The 13,033-nt window shown below is 29.6% G+C and overlaps 2 protein-coding genes across 2 annotated transcripts in view; one reads left to right on the top strand and one right to left on the bottom strand.

Annotated features, from left to right (window-relative positions):
- Nucleotides 1-918: 918 nt before the first annotated feature.
- On the bottom strand, nt 919-2,135 carry LOC108723208 (baculoviral IAP repeat-containing protein 2). Its single transcript, XM_018448768.1, has 2 exons — nt 1,446-2,135; nt 919-1,275 (listed from the first exon to the last, which is right to left on the bottom strand). Exons 1-2 carry the CDS (start codon nt 2,133-2,135, stop codon nt 919-921), a joined length of 1,047 nt encoding a protein of 348 aa, XP_018304270.1.
- An 8,826-nt stretch (nt 2,136-10,961) lies between these two features.
- The window catches only part of LOC108723209 (glycine-rich cell wall structural protein 1.8), an 11,033-nt gene continuing 8,961 nt past the window's right edge, over nt 10,962-13,033 (top strand). Inside the window, exons 1-3 of the mRNA XM_018448769.1 lie at nt 10,962-11,045; nt 12,140-12,268; nt 12,577-12,675. Of these exons, the coding sequence (XP_018304271.1) occupies nt 10,982-11,045; nt 12,140-12,268; nt 12,577-12,675 (292 nt within the window). The 5' untranslated portion in view covers nt 10,962-10,981. The remainder of the gene's footprint in view (nt 11,046-12,139; nt 12,269-12,576; nt 12,676-13,033) is intronic.

The following is a 13,033-nucleotide window of genomic DNA, read 5'->3' on the forward strand; positions in this document are numbered from 1 at the left end:
TGATTAATCAAGTAATCGGAATAAAAATTTTTTAATTACATGATTAATCAGATAATTAAAAAATTTTTATTCCGATTACTTGATTAATCAGATAATTAAAAAATTTTTATTCCGATTGATTAATCAAATAATAAAAATTTTTTACTCCGATTACTTGATTAATCAGGTAATTAAAAATTTTTTACTCCGATTACTTGATTAATCAGGTAATTAAAAAATTTTTATTCCGATTACTTGATTAATCATGTAATAAAAAATTTTTATTCCGATTATATTTGATTAATCAAATAATAAAAATTTTTTATTCCGATTGCTTGATTAATCAGGTAATTAAAAAGTTTTTATTCCGATTACTTGATTAATCAGGTAATTAAAAAATTTTTATTCCGATTACTTGATTAATCATGTAATTAAAAAATTTTTATTCCGATTACTTGATTAATTATGTAATCAGTAATTAAAGTAAAAAATATTACTGAAAAAATCATTAATGCCGATCCCTGTTTTATATACACTTATTTATAATTATATATAAAAATATCCGTATATATAACATTTTTTTCCGAGAATAAACAACATACATATCGATCCCAATGATTTCAATTTTTATTTACAATTCCAGCTATTTCGATAAAAACTTACAAATTAAACAAAATTCGATACTATAAAAAAAAATTCAGAATATATAAAATTCAATAATAAGCTATACATAAATTAGCTTCAATAAATGATGTTCTACCATCATTAAAAAAAATATATACATTCTGTATTTAAATACTGATAAAAAAATTAAGATCATTTTTCTCATTCTAATTTATATCTACGTACGCTATATGAGTCAGCAAAATTAAGTGATAGTTTAATTTTGCTTAAAATGTCAATCTTTATAATGTTAATAAGTGAAAAATTTTATAGAAACTACAGATTATTTGGCAAATAAGCTTTTAAAATACATTCAATATTCTCACCACATATACATTTTGTGCAATTTGTCGCACACTCTACACATGTAAAAAAATGACGGCATGGCATAAATACGATTTGTCGTTCTTTAAATAAACAAATTTTGCATAATATTTTTGAATTGCTAATACATGTTAGGGCAGATTGTTCCTTGCTGCTGGCGTCATCCGATACACCACTTGCTTCTGTATTAGGTTCTTTTTTTATGTTTTTTACATTAGTTGAATTAGGAGAGCTTCCACTAGCAATATTTTCACTATCAGCTTTCTCAAATTTCTCTCCCACTGTATCAACAACAGATGGAAGGTTTTTCTAAAAAATAAAATCATTTGGGACTGATCATTGCACATTCAGCACAATTTCATAATTAAAATTATTTTATAACTTTATGAGTATTAGATTAAAATATTAATTGCATACAAAACATACAAATTGCATAATTCCAATAACAGTACATATATTTTATAAAATTTGCTTATTACTTTGATATACATTGTCCCAGTAACGTTGTTTATAAATTCCGTCCCTTTAGTTAAAACTAGATAAAGACAATAGTGGAACCATTTGGCATGCTCTACCCAGGGATCATTGTTCGGCTCCCAATTCTTTAATCCTCCACCGCAATAATAGCACAATGTTTCATCATTATTTCCCGAATAATAGAATCCAGCAGTTGCTAGTTTTTCAGCTTGTGACCTTGCTTTAGGCCATTTGTCATACGATGCTAGTCTAGCATTATAACTAGAATATTCGTTATGCTTCGATCCTGAGGCTGGTTGATATAGAAGCAGTTTTAGCCAATAATTTACTCTTTCTTCTGTCTCTTCATGGACTGCACGATACATCGGATTGTAAAATCCACATACGTCTTCTCCTCGAGGCTTAGGTGCCGGAATTGTGCTAGGATCCGTACCGATCGGTACATTTCCGCATGGAATATTATTAACAAAATCGCACATTCTAGAGATCCGTTGATGCTTGACCATCGGATTGTCTTCTGGTTTCCACTGAAGTAATGTAATCTCACACGTGAAACATTTTACTTGGTCCTTTATGCCCGTATAATAAAATCCAGCCGCCGCGAATTTTTCTGGCTTCATCCATAAATGCGGCCAGCCTTGGAAGCTGTCCAAACGGATAGACTCAAATCGATAATCATTAATGGTAGTCATCTTTATAGTATTAGATATACGTAAAAATCAAATACTTTAGCTGTAAAGAAAAAATATATCATTAAATTCATAATTTAATCATATTAAATATAATTTATTATGTTGATATTTTCTCTCTCTCTCTCTCTCTCTCTCTCTCTCTCTCTCTCTCTCTCTCTCTCTTTCACTTCCATCTTTTTGTAAAAGAAATGTATGTGTAGAAGAAAATGTTATGTCCATATACACGTAGTCTGTCATAACGGCAATATGTTTAACGTATTAAAATTGATCTTTCCCACAAAAAAACAATTTCACATCAATTATGAATTTGATTTGATTAAGGGGGACAACGCACCGAGAAATTTCGAAATTTATTAATTTTCGTGTTTTTGCTTTTCTTCAAGCTTAACCTCTTAAGAATGTCTGGTGAAAGCCGCATGCAAAAATTCGAAAAAATAACGGAGTTATGGCCGATTTAGTTAAGGCGTTCGGAATACGCCGTGCAGCTGTCTAGTCAGCGCCGAGTGGCCGGACGAAATTCAGGTAGAAATACGTCGGGTCCCTATTGTAACACCAACAAACAAGAAACACCGACAAGAAAACTTGGAAAAGTTAAACATCACTGATAACCCCCAGGACCTATACTATGGACCTGGCATGGATGATTCTATGTAAGTTGAAGAATTTTGCGATTTATTCATTGCTCAACTTTCAAACGCGGTTTTCTCGAAATCATGTTTTTGAAGTCGGTACGCAAGATATCTCGAAAACTAATGAACCGATTGCAATTATCTTTTTTTGTGCTTATTCTATACATAATTACCTAGTCTTTGTCATAGGGGTTTTTTTTTTAGTGGCTTAGTTTTTTTTTAATCGGCGAAATAAGGTCGTATTTTTCTCTAAAAATCGCTATGTAAATTCAAATGTCCGCCATTTTGTCAAAAATCGATATTTTCAAAATCGCCCATGACAAAGACTAGATTATACTATCCAGTTTAATAATCTTTTTGGTTTTTTTGATTTTGATGATTACAGATGAAGCAGGAGTGCGTACCGCGGAGGGCCTTTTATTTGCGGTGCTTTACGGATCACAGGATTACTCGGCGAATATTGTATATTTTTCAATAAAAAAAAATTGACATATTCTTAAAAATGTGTATTATCATTTATAAAAAGAATCGGTTTGATTACTGCTATAGGTTTCCTTTCAAAAAATCCAGAAAAATGGTTTTTTTTCGCGCTTCTCGGTGCGTTGTCTCCCTTAACTATCAGTAATATATGTCTGTATAATGTTTAATTAATATTATTATTGAATGTTTTCAAGATATTTTTTGAAGATGCATGAGCATCGCAAACTCGGTAACTATGATGAGCGACGAAGAGGACTTTGAAGGAAAAAGCTTAAAATCAGGGACCCGGACCGCGAACTGAAATCGGAACCGTTTCGAAACCCTTTTTTTTAATGAACCGAAATCGAAACCGTACCTAAATTTTGTAAAGTTTATAATACCGAAACTGCATAACTGAACTGGTAAAATTTTACGGTTTTTTCGATTCTTAATTTTTTATCTTTATCCTTGTTCTTAATCTTTAGTCCTTTGTCGAAATCACCAATGTTCAATTCAGTATACCACTGTCGCCAATTCTCTTAACAACCGGAATGCAAATACTTCTAACACCTCACACCCAGTGAGAAATGATAGTGGAATCGACGTCGATTTGATGATTTCAACGTCGAATCGACATTGATTTGATGTCGATTCCATTATCATTTCTCACTGGACATGATATAAGAAATTTAGCGGGATCGCGCGAGACATATTTAATGTAAACTTTTTTTAAGATACTAGCATTTTTTTACTTAGATCTTCCTTAGAACTAACATGTTGCAAGAATTTATTCTAAGTCATGAAATTCAAGAATACATATGTAGACTTTATGCATAAATAAGTGAGATCTATCTATAAAAATAAAACAAATAATAAGAAAGGAGCAAGAGAAATGTGCTTAAAATAATGTTTACGTAATTTTTGTTCAGAGTTACGTGATCAGTTGACGCCTCTCTTCAATTAGGTTCTCTAGATTGAACGAGTGAACACGCTGTCTCTTTCTCTCTTTCTCCTCCCCCTCCCTCTCTTCTTAATAGAATAAATTTACAAAATAAAATGAGTAAGTAGAACCGAAAAAAATCGTTAAAAACCGTAATTTTTACGGTTTCGATTTTCTTTACTGGTAAAAAATAACCGAAACTGAAACCGGAATATTTATTTGATATTTTATTAAACCGAAATCGGAACCGAACCGAAAAAACCTTTCGGTCCGGGTCCTTGCTTAAAATCCTCTCTCTTTTTTCTACACTATGTTTAATGCATAATCACATTTATACTATGACTTATATATAAGAAAAACGTAACACTATTTACACACGAATTGGAATTGCAACAAATAAATTATTTACCTCGGTGTATAAGCACGATTGTCAGCTAATTGAGATGGCGATCTGTTTAATTGTGACAGGCTGCGAACAAAAGATCTCAAGTACGGATGCGCGTTTTCTTTTATAGGAATTAATGTTTCTAGATTTTTTCGCGTCTCGATCTTTTGTCGGTTGAAATGTCAAATCATAGTTGTTATGATGACAATGTTTTTTCATTAGTCTTTTTCTTAGAATCATAACAGTTGATCCTCTCTTCTGTTTTGTAAATTTAAATATACGTATTTCGATTATTTCTGTCGATATGTAAACTTCCATTTAATTTTTATTTAATTTAAGTCCGTCTATTAATTGATTAACACAATAATTTACTTATTCTGACACTGTCTGCATTCATGGACTACCACTCTTTCTGAATTCTTCCATTTCGAGCGATATTTTACGATAATTTTTATTTGAAATTAAGGATCTTTTGCATTTTTAACTTTCTAGCAAGAATAAAGATCTTTTTAAAGAAGTGTATGTGATTGTAAGTTGTTTGCCCACTGAGAATTTTTTTGTTAGAACCGAAATGTTTGGGCTTTTAATTATGTAAATTGTAATTGATTCGTTCAATATAAAACAAATTTTTGTGCACTGACAGCGTGCTTGGCTCTCATTGCCCTTTATAGATATTCATTTGAAATTTTAATTCGTTGTGTCATCGGAGACTTCCTCAATTTTGTATATTTAAATTGTTTATTTTATTAAAAATTTTATAAGGATAGAAAAAATGCCGAAATAATTATTGGAAAGTATGGAGAGACGATTCTGATTCTCGATTTTGTAAAGAAAAAAACGATATGATCGCGACTACAAAAGAATATCCGATTATGTCGGAACACTCTATGTATTAAAATTAATGTTTAATCTCTCGGGAAATAACGTCTTTCGACGTAGATTCGTGAGAGACGGTCTTTCCGAACGGACGATACCCGTAACAAGGTAAGGCAAATAAAAAATCGTAATGATCTCGCTGATGTAGCCGCGTGTATTTATCTTTACGAGTATATACCATAAGCTTCACGATCGAAAATACGCGATGGCGTCGCATCACTCGTAAATAGCATGTATGTGTCAAACGTGAGAAAAAAGCTGCTCATAATGTATATGTTAAAACGTTTCTGGTCCGCTCTACCGGTAATGAACTTAATGAGTTTTGGCATCGTAAATGCGTTTTTTTTTTTCATGATTATGATCTTACAGCAAATATGATGGATCGAAAGGATTTAACAAGCCGTTCACGTGTGCTGATGAATAATCATTGTAATCTAACGCGAGATGGAAGCTAAAATACGTAATAAAATCTCGAAATGAAGGTCGTTTATTGTTTCATTCAGGAGTCAATGCAAATGTCTTTATTGATGCAATCAATCTTTTAAAAAATTAGGTAATGATATATTTTTTTCTTTTATTTTCGCAAGTTCTCTACTATTATTAATGTAAGTTACTACTCTCTCTTTTACTACTACCGATGCATATTTTTATAACTTTTATGATTGTAACCCTGGTGGAAAAATGTTGCTGAAATTATTCCACGTTTTGGAACACTTTTCAACAAAATTTCGGCATTTCAAAAAAATTTCACTTTAATTTCAGTGATTTTTAGCTGAAAAATTCATTTTCGACAAAATTTCAAAAAAATTTCAGCAAAATTTTCAAACAAATTTCAGCAAGAATTTCAGAGAAATTTCGATTGGATTTCAGTGATTTTTCAGTATGTTAACTGAAAAATTCTTTTTCAGTGAAGTTTCAGCAAATTTTCAGCAATTTCGTTGAAATGTTCCAAAACGTAGAATAATTTCAGCGAAACTTTTTCACCAGGGAATAGAATTGTTCTCAAAATAATTTAATTTTTGACGGAAAAACACGTTTCATGATTATATAGAGATGAAGTTAGAGATTTCTAATTAATAAAAAGAAAAAACTTTTAATATTTGTAAAAGTAGAAAATATATATTCTTGGGGATGTATGGATAAGATCAGTTCCATCAATGTAAGATTAACTTGTAAGATTAATCTCGATTTAACTTACTGAAAAAGATAAACTATAAGTTAAGAGTGAAATTGAATCAAGATTAAAGTTAACTTACTCTTCACCTTGTTCTTAGAACGGAAAAAGATGAAGAGTTAGTTGAACTGAGATTAAAATCTACGTATATAAAAACTATGTTGGTACTGCTGATAGAAACAGATATATATTAATCAGATAAAAAAACCTACTTGTACCAAGTGATGTAATTAAACAAACGCTAATTGTTATCTAATTCTATGCAAAAGTGTATTTCATTTGCGCAATGTTTTAGCTACAATTAAAAAAGGGAATATAAATTACTTGCTTAATTTTTTTTCACATTTTTGATGTTCCAATTATACAGTGTTAGATTAGTATGAAGTAGAGGTATATAATATTATCCGCGATAATGCAAGAAAATACCGCGAGTTAAATGTAGTTGTGGTCACAATCCGTAATTATCATTCGTAATATTTATTCTTTTTTTACTCGTTTTTCTTGCATGTACAAATACATTCTAATTGATTTTCTTGCCGGATTCAAGAGCTGGTTGATAGGTATCTATTTCAGCTCTTAAGAAAAAGATGTGTGGAAATTCTGTGGCTACATGTTCTCCGGGACTTCGAAGATGATAAATGATATCCGATAGTTGCTGCATCGATACCAGCGAAGGCAATCGTTGGAGAAATCCAATATCATCTATTACCTTGTCGACGTATATGGCAACATACTTCGAAAAGAAGCTTTTTATTAGCATTAAATTTAACATTATTTATAATATCTTAATATTTGATACTTTGTATTGTTTTAATGTTTTACGTAATTGTTTTATAATTTCTTTTTATATTTGTATACTTTAAATGTAGAAGGATTCTTACAAGTCAGTATGTGAGAATATATTTTAAGAACTTCATTTACGTTTAGTATCAATATTAACAAAAATGAATTCGGTAAATTCGAAAAGATAAGTATAATTACTTTATACTTATTTCAATATCTCTTTATAAATATTATCTATATCGAAAAAAGTTTTAATATTATTTTATTAATGTCTGTAGACATTTTTTAATTATCTAAATTTTATTTGTTGTATTTTATTTATATACATTTGTCAAGATGTAAAACAAAAAAACACAATATAATGGGCATACAAACGAATGCGTATTAGAAAAGATGTTATAATCACATCCTTGATAAAAACTCTCAGATTATCGGTAAATCCACGATAATGAAATCCATCATTTGCTAATCATATTGTATTTTATACGCAGCATAAAGTTTCTTAAACATTTATTAGATACATCTAACGATACGAAAATAAAAAGAATAAGTTAAAAATATTACTTATCTCTATTTAATTTGACCTTTTTCAATCTGAGAAAAACAATATAGTGGCCTATAAATTTTCATACTTTTTTTATTTTAAAAATGAAATTCTCATTGACTATGTGTACTTTTGCACAAAAAAGCGGCTGTATAGATAAAGGCTTTTATTTTCCATTCAGACAGCAAAATAAAAGATTTATGATTATATACACTTTAAGAATAGTTTTAAACAAAATGATTTATTTATCTCCATATTACGATTTATTATTTGCATTTTATGGAAATTTAAACTGCGTCAAATATATACATAGCTATATATAATTGGGTCAATATTTAAACATTAAATGGAAGTTATCATATATTCTTTTAATTTACCGGCGCATGGCATCTTTTACAAACAGACTTTTACAACAGAGTGTTTACAAGTTTAGTCTATTAAACAAATATCTTCTTGTATGTTGTTCACTTTGTGCTAAGTATGCAAATCGTAAATCATTGCATCGAGAAAATATCAAAAAATCATCTCGATGACGGCAGCCATGAACTATCTCGCTATTTTGATTATATGTCAGTTTAATCTTTTAAACCGATTAGAGAGAATTTGTTGTATTTCCCCGTTTTATTTAATTATGATAATGTGAAAATGTAGAAACATATAACGCGCGCAATATTTTCAGATTATATGATAATCTGAAAAGGCTTTTCTGGAAAAAATATATTTTTTAAATTTGAGGTTCATTAATGGTTATACTCAGGGTTGGGTAAGTTAACTTTTTTTTTTAACTAAGTTAATTAAAGTTAATAGCCTTAAAAATTTAACTTAATTAAAAAATAATTTTTCGTATTTTTCCTTTCTCATGTCATATTTATTAAAGAATCTGATTTTTGTTCACAAGTAACGATTATACAATATAAAATTACTAAATTATAAACTCATTATCCTCTCGCATTGTTTGAGGATTGATTTAAAAAAAAATCAAATTAAAAGTTAATAGTTATTGATAAAATGTAACTAAATTAAATTAAAAAGTTAAAAGTTTAAAATGTAACTAAGTTAAGTTAAAATTAATTAACTTTTTAACTTTTATCTTTTTAACTTCGCACTACCCAACCCTGGTTATACTGCATGCTGTGCCATTAAACGGTTATACAATGTTCCATAAAAGTACAGACAAATCGATCCCGAGAAATTTGCGGTTCTAATAGAACGCAATATCATAATTTTTAGCATAAATAACCAAAGTGTTTTAACTATCGTAGATGTAGCAAGGGAATATATACATTTTTATTTAATATTTTTCCTATAATTTAATTTACGTATCGTATTTAAATTGATACGCTGTTCACAGAATATACATTTCGTAGAATCATATACTATATACATATCACGCGTGGTCAAGTGAAATCTAAACGAACAAAACTCAACGTGATTATCATTTATAACACACACGACGATTAAGTAAAAACATATTAAAAATGCAAATTAATAATTTTTATGAAATTACGTTTCGTTCTTACAGAACTTGCAACTTATGAAAAAATAGGAATTATATAATTTTTATGACACTGTCTTATGGGTATTTTATGCTAGAAATAGCATCGACTGTTTTGCATTCATTCGACATTCTATATTTACTCTATTCTAAAATATAATTAATTACTCTATTCTAAACTATACTTAACATGTAATAAATGTCATAAGTATGTGCAATATATTGTTTCCTCTACCGCTCATGTAATTTCAAATCCTTTTACGATGATCTATAAAATTAGCTATTTCTTTATGTTTTAATATGAACGTTTTATCATACATATGATTTTAACTTACTGCTAATTATAATTATTTATTCAACATTAGAAAACATTAAAATTTTAAAAATAATACTAAATTCTGTGTTAACATTTTTAACTTTTATTTCGAGACATTACACATTTATTCCTTACACAGTAATTTGTGATAATAGGAAAATCACATTATTATTGATAAATATTATTACGTATTAACGATTGGCATAGGTAATAAATCTGTAAAATGACATTGAGATTCATCAAGATAGATCCGCTGGAGGCTACAAATGACCTTCGTATAAATATCTTATATTATCGGCTTAAATGTGTCATCCCGTGGTTGTTTGAATCATTAAAAATTGATAGTGTCAACGACCAAATATATTTACATTATTAATGGATATTTAGCACATATTCCCAGCATAGTAAACAAATGATAAGTTGCTCGCAAATTAGTAAATTATATTAGACAAGAGAAAGTGTCTTTCGTACGACTCCACCTTTATTTCTCTTTGTTACTAACATTGTGATTAAATTTCTTGTTCTGCATATTGTTTAACCTTCTAGAGGCTTCTTTTCTTGAATCGTCTAATAAATACATTTTTGCTATAAATAACCAAATAAAAAATTACTTTATTTTCCATACTTCTTTGAAAAGATAGACGTAATCTGTACAAATTATTATTTTAGCATAAATTATTCTTATGACTTTTTTTAAATACACTTATCTTCTTTTTTACAAAGATCGATTCATTCAATTGGTCCAACCATTGAATTACCAATACTTTTTTATGTTATCGCGAATAACTACGGACAATATATTTTTACGTTATTCATATCTAACGCTATATAATCTTTGAAATATCAAGAACGACAAAATTAATTAAAGAAAAAAATTAAGAAAATTGTACACCTTTTATTTTTAGAATTGCAATCCATATTGCATTCGTCTAACTTAAAATATTTTCTGAAGACAATTGTTTACATTGTGTTTTGTAACAGGGTGTAAACGACGTCATCGGAATTAAAGTAAACGAAAGTACAAGAAGATACGATGACAGGCCCAGGTGAATTCCCGACCAGGATAAGATCACGCATTAAGGTGATTACCTTAACCTTGACCATATGTGTGTCTTTTTTTCTCGTATTGTTTCTCAATCTATCTATCCAATGAAGTACTCAGAGTTTTAGGAAGGCACGAGCGATCGAGTGGGAGGCAAGATATAAAGACGTGGCGGCCGATCAGGATAAAGACCAGATATCGTCATGTGGCAGCATCGGACAATCGGCCTTTTGGCCTTAATAGTTGCAACACATGTCCAAGCACAAGGTAAATTGTTTTCTTCTTCTGTATCAACTTGTCATCATCATTAATTTGCCTTACTGAGATACATTTTGCTTTCGTTATTATCTTTATTGTTTGAATAAGAAAGGGTATATTTGTTACAAAAGAAAAAACTCTTTCGTCGAATCTATGGAATATATAAAAGAAAACTTGAATATTTTAGTATACCTATCGTTAAACATGTTCTCACTCTAATATAAACATTTTATTTATAAAAATACCATATGTAATATTTTATTTTACATAACAAGCAAAATAAAAGTCTTAGACAGCAAAATGATAAAATAATTATATGTATATATACATTGTTCTTATTTAAAAATTTATATTTATAGTTTACAAGATATAATCCACAAAATGTTAATTTGGTTTTCCAAGATTTTGCTATTAGTAAGATAACGATAATCTCTTCTCATGACGTAACATTCATAAATATATGTAAATGTGTATTGCGCATCTTCCTATTTAGCTTTGCGATTGCTCTTCGAAGAAAGCATATATAAAAATACAAAACCATCGCAAGTTTTAGATTTTTTCTGAGAAATTGATAACAAATCTTTGCTATAAATGCAGAAATTTGTTATAGTCGCATGTAGATAATTGTTGTTTGTAAATACTTGAACTCTGATCCAAGATAATCGAACATTTTGCTTAAATTAATACATTTTCATTTTTTACAAGTTTTAAAACAATTGTACATTTTTGTTTGTATAATAGCAGACGGAGTTGGCGGAGCAATTGGAATCAATAGATTCGGAGTTAACGGTCCAGGTGAATGCGAAAAGAGAATTTATAAGAAAATATAAAACATTTTATATATAATTCTCTATATAAATGGATTTGTGATTTATATAAAATTACATTTTCAGTCATTTTGTTTTAAGTTCAATATAATTCGATGATATATAAAAACAATCTTTTCAGTTTATTGCAGAAGATAAGTTACTGCGTTTGAAGCGTTATAGCGGAGGCTTCGCCTCCTGTAGCGCTAGCAATTCATCGAACATTTTGCTTAAATTAGTACATTTTTCATTTTTTACAAATTTTAAAACAATTGTACATTTTTGTTTGCATAATAGAGGGCGGTGGAATTGGTGGCGGCGGATTCGGCAGCGGAGTCGGCGGTGTAGTTGGCGGAGCTGAACCAATTAGATTCAGACGTGGATCAGGACCCAGTGTTGTCAGTCTAGATGAAGGTTTCCGTCCAGGTAAATGTGAAAAGAGAATTTATAAGAAAATATAAAACATTTTATATATAATTCTCTATATAAATGGATTTGTGATTTATATAAAATTACATTTTCAGTCATTTTGTTTTAAGTTCAATATAATTCGATGATGTATAAAAACAATCTTTTCAATTTATTGCAGAAAATAAATTACTGCGTTTGAAGCGTTATAGCGGAGGCTTCGCCTCCTGTAGCGCTAGCAGTTCATCGAACATTTTGCTTAAATTAGTACAGTTTTCATTTTTTACAAATTTTAAAATAATTGTACATTTTTTTTTGCATAATAGAGGGCGGTGGAATTGGTGGCGGCGGATTCGGCGGCGGAGTCGGCGGTGTAGTTGGCGGATCTGAAGCAATTAGAATCAGACGTGAATTAGGAGCCAGAGGTGTTGGTCTATTTTATAGCGGAGGCCTCGCCTCCAGTAGCGCTACACAGAGAGAAAAATGTTTGGTATTTGTAACTATAATTATATATTACTATAATTATGATTATTACTGCTATAATAATAATAACAGTAACTATATATATAGTTCGAGCAACAAGTATAAAAACAATCTTTTCAATTTATTGCAGAAAATAAATTACTGCGTTTGAAGCGTTATAGCGGAGGCTTCGCCTCCTGTAGCGCTAGCAGTTCATCGAACATTTTGCTTAAATTAGTACAGTTTTCATTTTTTACAAATTTTAAAATAATTGTACATTTTTTTTTGCATAATAGAGGGCGGTGGAATTGGTGGCGGCGG

Source organism: Mycetomoellerius zeteki, unplaced genomic scaffold (genome assembly GCF_001594055.1).
Source record: "Mycetomoellerius zeteki isolate Tzet28-1 unplaced genomic scaffold, Tzet1.0 scaffold228, whole genome shotgun sequence".
Classification (NCBI taxonomy): domain Eukaryota; kingdom Metazoa; phylum Arthropoda; class Insecta; order Hymenoptera; family Formicidae; genus Mycetomoellerius; species Mycetomoellerius zeteki.

What these genes read in the sequence shown, in the direction of transcription:
- LOC108723208 (XM_018448768.1), bottom strand. Translation starts at nt 2,135, where the DNA reads ATGACTACCATTAATGATTATCGATTTGAGTCTATCCGTTTGGACAGC. An exon ending in CTGGGACAATGTATATCAAA is followed by an intron (nt 1,276 to 1,445) that starts GTAATAAGCAAA and finishes TTTATTTTTTAG; the next exon opens with AAAAACCTTCCATCTGTTGT.